This window comes from Camelina sativa, chromosome 14 (assembly GCF_030686135.1).
Source record: "Camelina sativa cultivar CO46 ecotype springtype chromosome 14, ASM3068613v1".
NCBI lineage: Eukaryota > Viridiplantae > Streptophyta > Magnoliopsida > Brassicales > Brassicaceae > Camelina > Camelina sativa.
Window position 1 is genome coordinate 16,862,620 of NC_141893.1, and position 8,799 is coordinate 16,871,418.

The 8,799-nt window shown below is 35.0% G+C and overlaps 1 protein-coding gene across 1 annotated transcript; it reads left to right on the forward strand.

Moving 5' to 3' along the window:
- Positions 1-91: 91 nt before the first annotated feature.
- Positions 92-8,799, forward strand: LOC104741901 (protein DETOXIFICATION 23). The gene is given in 8 exon segments (XM_010462828.3): positions 92-436; positions 5,740-6,281; positions 6,588-6,674; positions 7,362-7,418; positions 7,650-7,888; positions 8,149-8,267; positions 8,401-8,487; positions 8,584-8,799. Coding segments are annotated over 8 exon segments (1,461 nt in total). The 5' UTR covers positions 92-175; the 3' UTR covers positions 8,653-8,799.

Below are 8,799 nucleotides of genomic sequence, written 5' to 3' on the forward strand. Positions count from 1 at the left end.
AAAGTATTTTTTGTTAAATAACCAATTTAGCAAAGAATCTTAAAAAAGATGTATAGGGAGGCTTTTAACCTCCTCCGTTAATAAACAAAAACGACCCACCAAACAAAACTCTCTCCTCTCTCTTCTTAATTCCCTTGCCTTATATGCTCTCTCTCTCTTCACTCTCTTGTAAGCCATGGGAGGAGAAGTGACGGAGACCCTACTGCAAAAGTCCACGGAGAGCGGCAGAGAAGAGGATGAGTTTGGGATGAGAGAGAAGGTTTGGAGGGAATCTAAGAAGCTATGGGTTGTGGCTGGGCCAGCGATCTTCACGAGATTCTCTACGTCAGGACTATCTTTGATAACTCAAGCTTTCATTGGCCACCGTGGCTCAACCGAGTTGGCCGCTTACTCCATCACCCTCACCGTTCTCCTCCGTTTCAGTAATGGTATCTTGGTTAGTACTATATGCGCACTATTAATTAACGAGAATAATACAACAATAGTAGTATCACTTATTCTTCCACTAATACTTCACTAAAAAGAAAGAATATTTTTTTTGTTCGTAATAAAGACTAGAGTATCTATGTTAGGGTGTTTGGAGTAGTTTGAATGATATATATGTTTGGAGTAATTTGAATGACATATATGGTGACGTGAATGCTTAGATAGACTTCTTGTCGGAGATTGTTTTGGTTTCTTCTTTAACCAGTCATAAATTCACAACCATACAACTCTTTCTTTGGCCTTATGAAATAAAAATATGTCATATCTTTACATTATAGATTGTATGTAGACGGGTTTGGAAGAAATTGTTGGTCGTACTTGTCGTTAACACTGCAAGAAAACATGCCTTTTGCGATGGACATATATATCGCGAATCCTTCGCAAATCGACAAAAGCGAGAGATTTGCAAGGAACGTCAGTTTCTCGCAAATTGGTCAACGTTGCAAATCCTTCGCAAATTTTGCGAGGAATAATTTTTCCTCGCAAATTCCACGCATATTGCGAGGAACTTTTTTGTCTAGCAATATCCTAGCAACTTTTGTATCTAGTAAATCCCTCGCAAATTTGCGATGCTTTTGCAATTAATATTTCCATCGCAAATTCTAATAACGGTATAAAAAAAATTAAAAATTTTCATTTTGGTAAGCTTAATTAAAATTAAACCTGTAATTAAAATTAAACTTGTAATTAAAATCAAACCTTGAAAACTTATGCAAATTAAAGTTGTAATTAGAAGTACTAAGTTTACAAAATAAGTTAACAAAACATAATAACCGATTTTGTTCTACACAAAACATTACATATGAGAGGTTCAAAGGATAAAAGAGCATTCATCAGTGTTTACTGTCCGGCGGTTGCATCTCCGGTCGCAGGTCTAGTCGCCGAATCTTCTCGGGGAAATCTAGCAACAAAGTCTGGATCTTTCTCTGCAAGATAATCGAGGTATGCATCATAACTATGCATCTTCTCTGAATTTTCTTGCATCTTCAGAGCATTTTCTTGCATCTTCTCTGCATTGGCCTGTAGTTGAGTTGCATGAATTGCAAGAACAGCTTCGGCAGCAGCAAGCTTCGCAGCTAGAACAAGTGGATCTTCAGAAGGAGGAGGCGGTTGACCAATCTGAGCTGAAGATGCTTCTGCTTGCATGTTACCAACCCCATATATCCGGTTCTTTTTCTTCGGAGCAACCTGCCAACAAAACATATACACACCATAAGTGTTTACACACATAGTTTACACAAACACAAACATTAACATAAACAATGAAGCATGTTTTACCTTGGCATAAATTTGGTTCTTTACAGTTACTGATAACCCGCCGGAAGCACTACTCTCCATGTTATCCGCTGATAATAGCTCAGACTCAGCTTCAGCTATCTTTGATGATACTTCATTGTACACCTTCTCAAACAGTCCATCAACAAACGACCCATCAGGTTTCCTATGAATGTCTTCTAGGACTCGCAGGAAATCAGGTAGTGGCTCACCAGTCCTCTCAGACTAAAAACAGAGAAATGAAACAACTATATTACTATATTGTAGATATGATATTATTAATGAACTTGTGCTAAACAGAGATATGATATGATTAATGAACTTGTGTTAAACAGAGATACTTACAAGCTTTCGTGCTCGGGCTTTAAAAGAGGTTTGACCAGAACAATGCTTATATATTCTGGTGCCATCAGGATCACTATAGCGAGCATTACGGCTATTGATACTCTTTGCTTCTGATTTTGGTTCACACCAAAACTTGACCAAGCCATCCCATACGGTAGGATCAAACTCATCTCTAACTCTTCCATTGATGGACGCATCCCAGTTATATGTTTGCTTGTAAAGACATAACATGAATCATAATCAGAATCAGAACCAGAATCAAGTGATAAACACACAAAATCTGTAATTTAAACACATCAACAAATCTGTAACTTACCGCAAAAGTTTCAAACCACCGATTTACAACCGGACCTGGTGTTTGGGTCCAATTGGCATGAGCTGTTTTGAAATCTCTTTCAAAAATGGTCCGGACAGTAGCAGCAACCAAAGAATCCTGGTCAAACCTACAAAACATAAGATAAAAGGAATGAGGATCATTGAAAATACAAAACATAAATATAAACTATAGGTTAGATACATAACATTCTTACCAGAGAGTACCCGGAGGTCGCTTAGGATCCAGTTTTGGTAAGGCAACATGCCCAGGACTTGCAAGTAACTCTTCCAAAGTGAAAAAAGTTTGAGAGGCAGTTACACCATTGACACGCGAAGTTGATTGCTGAGGAGGAAGATCATTTTGCACCGGAGGAAGATCATTTCGCACCGGTGAGGTACCTTGAAAAGAGGCGGTAGAATGTAGCTTTTGAGCAGAGCCAGTAGAGCGTACCCCTCGAGCAGGGATGGGAGGAGATAATCCTTGTGAAGATATGAACCTTGTGTAATGGTTTTGGTTGACAGATTCGTTTTGGTCTCGAGAAGACATCTGAGAAGAGAAGGAGAACATGTAAAAATAATTAGAACCCTAAAATTATCCAAAATTAAAAACAAAAATTAAAACCCCTAAAATCAAATCGAAACCCTAACCCCAGAATTAAGTCCCCAAAATCGAAACCCTAAACCCAAAATTAAATCCCCAAAATGAAAACCCTGAACCCAAAATTGAATCCCCAAATTCGAAACCCTAAAATCGAATTAAAACCCAAATCGAATCATAGCCTAAACCCAAATCGAATTCCCAAATTCAAAACCCTAAAATCAAATTAAAACCCTAATTGAATCATAACCCTAAACCCCAAATTGATTCCCCAATTTTGAAACCCTAAATTCGAATTAAAACCCAAATCTAAGAAAACATTCTAACTACAAAGAGATAGAAGGGGAGAGGAGGAGACTTACCGGCAAAGAAAGAAGAGATCGAGTCGGAGATTAATCGGACAAGAGAGAAGAAGAGGAGTTAGGGTTCGAGAAGGGTTCACCAGACCTGAGAGAAGAGGATGAGACTCACCGGAAAAGACAAAAGAGATCTGAGAAGAGAGAAGAAATCGGAGAAGAGAAGGATTAGGGAACTAGGGTTTTTTTTTGGCTGCGGATTAGTCGAGGTTTGAGCTACGCTCAAACTAGGTTTTCAATTTATATAGAAAAACACTACATCGCAAATCCCTCGCAAATATTGCTAAGGATTAGTTATGGTCCCTCGCAAATCCCTAGCAACCATATAAAAATATGTTATTAATATTTCCATACTTTACGAGAGAATTGCGAGAGACCGTAGCAAATCCCTCGCAAAGTCTTTTGGGTTTAAGTTTTGAAATTGGCATTTGTACCCTATCTTTGATTATAAACCTTGGATTCATCCTTTTAATCATTTATAATAATGTAATTAGTCTTTAGGGTTAAGGTTCAAGGGTTTAAAGTATCATTTGCGAGGGAATTGCTATGATTTGAGAAATTTGCGATGGATTTGCGACTAATTTAGGGTTTAGGTTTTGAAATTGGCATTTGTGCCCTATCTTTGATTATAAATCTTGGATTCATCTTTTTAATCATTAAAAGTATTGTAATTAGTCATAAGGGTTTAAAGTGTCATTTGCGAGGGCATTGCTATGGTTTGAGTGATTTGCAATGGATTTGCGACGAATTTGCTATGCATCTAGCGAACGCAAATTTGTCGCAAACTTTGAATATCTAATTTACAAAAACCATCAAAATAATTTTAAAAATTTAGTCAAATGAACTTGCAAGTATATTATAAGGTCCAATAGGCTCATCATACTCTTCTCTATCATCAAACTTTTCAAAATTGTCCAATTTTGCATCTTCCTCTAATCATTAACTATCTTCTACACTATATCATATACATGTTCATTACATTGAGCCAAATATTCCAAAATTTTCCAATTCTCCAACAATTTTGTGTTGTACTGCCCTATCTATGATTATAAGTCTTGGATTCATCTTTTTAATCATTAATAGTAGTGTTATTAGTCTTTAGGGTTTAGGGTTTAGGGTTTAGGGGTTAGGGTTTGAAGTTGTCACTTGCGAGGGAATAGCTACAATTAGTGTGTTTTGCGATGGATTAGCGAAGAATTTGCTATATATCTAGCAAATCTGTTGCAAATTTGTCGCAAACTTTGAATATTTTTTTTTAACAACAAACTTTGAATATCTTATTTATAAAAACCATCAAAATAATTTTAAAAGTTAGTAAAATTAACTTTCAAGTATCATAAGGTCCAATGTCTCATCATACTCTTTTCTATCATCTTTTTAATTATTAATAGTAATGTATTAGTAATGTAGTTCAGAATAATTCACCTTATGAACACATTGAAATGTATTTCAGAATAATTATATTAAGTTTTGTAATATTTATAAAAAAATAATTTCCTAATTTAGCAATGAATTTGCTATGGTTTTTGCAATTCACTCGCAAGTCCATAGCAATTTTGCTATGGATTATGTTTTCGCAAAATCGTCGCAATATTGCGATTTATTTGCGAGGGAGGTGACCTTCCCTGCGAATTTGTCGTAAATCCCTCGCAACTGAGCAGCGGATTTGCAACGACTGTCTTCCTCGCAAATTTGTGAGGGATTTGATAGTGGTTTTTTATTTTTTGCAGATTCTTCGCAAATCTATCGCAAATTTGCGAAGTTTTTAATCCATTACAACTCGTCCTTGCAAAAAGGGTGTTTTCTTGTAGTGTAAGTGTTAATGTCGTTACCCTTTTTGCTTTACACATATATAGACAAGTCTTAACGAATTTGAACTCCATTAGTTTTGATTATTACATCAATTGTTTTTTGTTAAAGGGTATATTGCTAAAACATGACGCAAAATAAAGAATGGTCAGAAGATTAATATAAATTATGACGAAATATTTTTTTTTTCATTTGTGCTCCGATCCGTAGTGTAGCAAAGACAACATTATCAAGAAGTGACAAGATTCATTGGCCACTAATGTCCAATGGTCACCTGCCAATGCCGATCTTTTTTTATTTTTCGTCTGTGTGAGATTCCTAACTTATGGTATGAAATAGTGCTTATGATTTTAATTATTAGACTTTTAAAACTTTTAAAGGGTAATTGTTATGCTTTCTACTTTTCTAAAATGGACATATTATATGCGTTTATTAAACCTGTTTTATAATTATTAGTAATATACATGTGTACTGAATTGGGTTCATTATCACATTATGAGTGTCATTCACCATGAAATAGTTTTTTTTTTATGGTGACAATGACAATATATGCAGTTAGGCATGGCTAGTGCACTAGAAACACTATGTGGTCAAGCCTACGGAGCAAAACAATTTCATATGCTTGGGATTTACCTCCAGCGATCATGGATCGTCCTCATAGGCTGTACCATTTGCCTCATGCCCATCTACATCTTTTCGGGCCCAATCCTCTTGGCCCTAGGTCAAGAGGAACGCCTTGTTCGTGTGGCTCGGAAAATAGCTCTATGGGTCATAGGCATCAACATCTCTTTCGTGCCTTCCTTCACTTGCCAAATGTTCCTCCAAGCTCAGAGCAAGAACAAGATCATCGCCTACGTGGCTGCTGTCTCATTAGGGGTCCATGTCTTCTTGTCGTAGCTCCTAGTGGTTCATTATGATTTCGGGATCGCTGGTGCCATGACCTCGTCTCTCGTAGCGCACTGGTTGCCTAACATTGCGCAACTCTTGTTTGTCACGTGCGGTGGGTGTAAGGACACGTGGAGAGGATTCTCTTGGTTGGCTTTCAAGGATCTTTTGCCCGTTTTCAAACTATCCCTATCTTCCGGTGGAATGGCTTGGTATGATTTTCTAGTCTTCTCAAGTTTATATTGTGTCAACTCCTAAAAGTATCAACACATGTCTCGTCAAACCAGCATCTACGTAAATATATATTAGTCATACAATTATACAAATACCTTCGTAATCTAATAATACTGTCACGTTGGTTGAAATAAGAGATAAATATTTATGCATCATATATATGTAAACAAGATTGAAAATTTTAAAATATACGTTATAGAGAAATTAGTATTGCATATTCGTGACATAATACTACTCCTATTAATACATAATAGCAAGTCCTTTATGATATTAATTTTCGGCAGCTTGGAGATATGGTACAACTCGATCTTGATTCTGCTCACTGGAAATTTAAGAAATGCTGAAGTTGCTCTTAACGCACTTGCAATCTGGTAAACTATATTTTTCAGTTTTATGTCTCTTGTCTTTGAAGTTATATTCATACGTTTGTACATTTATCTTTAGATTATTGATCTGAATTCTAATACATACATTATATACACTGATGCCAGTGGAAATGATAGGTCTAGGTTACTAATCGTACTAATTTTACTCTCTAGCTTATTGGCAACTGTGGAATGGCAGAATGCTTTTGCAATTAATTGCCCATGATTCGATTGGTTATATAATTATGCTACTCTACAATAATATTACCCACAAGAAACTTAGTTAAAGAACGAATGAATTCTTTTGGTATGAATGTAACTTTGTGTACTATTGTAGCTTTTTAGTTGAAATTAAAATCTGATGAAATTTGTGGAATGATTTATTATTACAATTCAAATTTTAGTTTTTGTAACTCAATGTATTCAATTTCCAATGTGTCCATCGGTCTCTTTTACGCTCATCAAATGTTTTTTTTTTGAAGTTATACGCCAATTTACTTAAACCTTCTTTTTTTAAGTACACTGCTAGGTAAAAATTTGTTGGATGTTTTTGTTGTTATTTATACTCTTAGTTTCACACATGTATGTAATCATATATATGATTCTAGGATAATAGAATCAAATGAAAATTTATTGTTATTGAGATTCAATATTATGTTTTTCAATTTTTTTTTGGTTTTGTTTTGTTCGCAGCATCAATATAAATGCACTAGAGATGATGGTAGCCTTCGGCTTCATGGCAGCAGCAAGGTACATAAATATAATATATTACATATTATATCATAGGATGTAGAGGCTGACTATAATTTTTGAGTGATATATTTGATTATATTCTTCTTCTTTTTTTTTTTTTTTGGTCAATGATTTGATTATATTCTTCCTGATCTTAAATCATCCTAAATATTAGATTATTCAAGTTTCATTTAAACATCTTATTCTCTTCCTCTTACTTTCTATTTTATTTTATAATGGTTGCAATAGTGTAAGAGTATCAAATGAGATCGGGAGTGGAAACTCTAAAGGGGCCAAATTTGCGACAGTGATAGTGGTTTTGACATCACTTTCAATAGGAATCATCTTCTTCTTTGTCTTCCTGTTTTTAAGAGGAAGGGTTTCATACATTTGTACAAAAAGTGAAGCTGTTGCCACACAAGTAGCCGATCTTTCTCCACTCTTGGCCTTCTCCATTCTCTTGAACAGTGTGCAACCGGTTCTCTCTGGTACATTGATCTTCCTATAACGTTTAACATGATACATTCAATCAATGAAACATTATAAGGATTCGTTTTTTAGTGAGCACACTAATTCATGCATGAAACTGGTATTTTAGGTATTCAGTCACTCTCACGTATAGTGAGTTAACAATTTATCATTATCTGAAATTTTAATCCAGAATGTAGCTATATTAATATCGTTACACGACAAACTAAATTTGCTTATAACCCTTCATTACATGTGAACTGATTATTACTGGTTGTAGGAGTTGCTGTTGGAGCAGGATGGCAAAAATATGTCACGTACGTTAACCTTGCTTGCTATTACTTTGTTGGAATCCCTTCCGGTGTTTTTCTTGGCTATGTTGTCGGTTTGCAAGTCAAAGTAAGTTCACTTTTTATCAGTCTTTTTAAAATTTTTAAAGTTGTTTATAGTTGTTTACTGTCGCAAGAAATAATATACATTTAGTGATAATATACTAGGTAATATATATAGTGTTTTTTTTCTTAAATTTTAGGGCGTGTGGTTAGGAATGATATTTGGAATCTTCGTTCAAACTTGTGTGCTTACCATAATGACTATGAGAACAAACTGGGATCAACAGGTATAAACTGAATATTACTCCGAATTCTAAGCTTTTTTTGTTATAAGAAAATAATTGATTTGTATATTTGGCTTATTCTTCTTAAATACACTGCAGGTGTCTTCGTCGTTGAAACGTTTGAACCGTTGGGTTGAACCAGAATCCAGAAGTCAAAACCAAACTTAACGAAAAGAATAATCGTGAAAATTGAAGTAAAAATTTGAGTTTGTAATCGACTTTTTAATCTCTATTTCCATATATATTGTAAAACAAACTCAAGTCATGTGATGATGTCTTTGTGATTAGGGGTTATATCAAGAAGAAAAATCATAC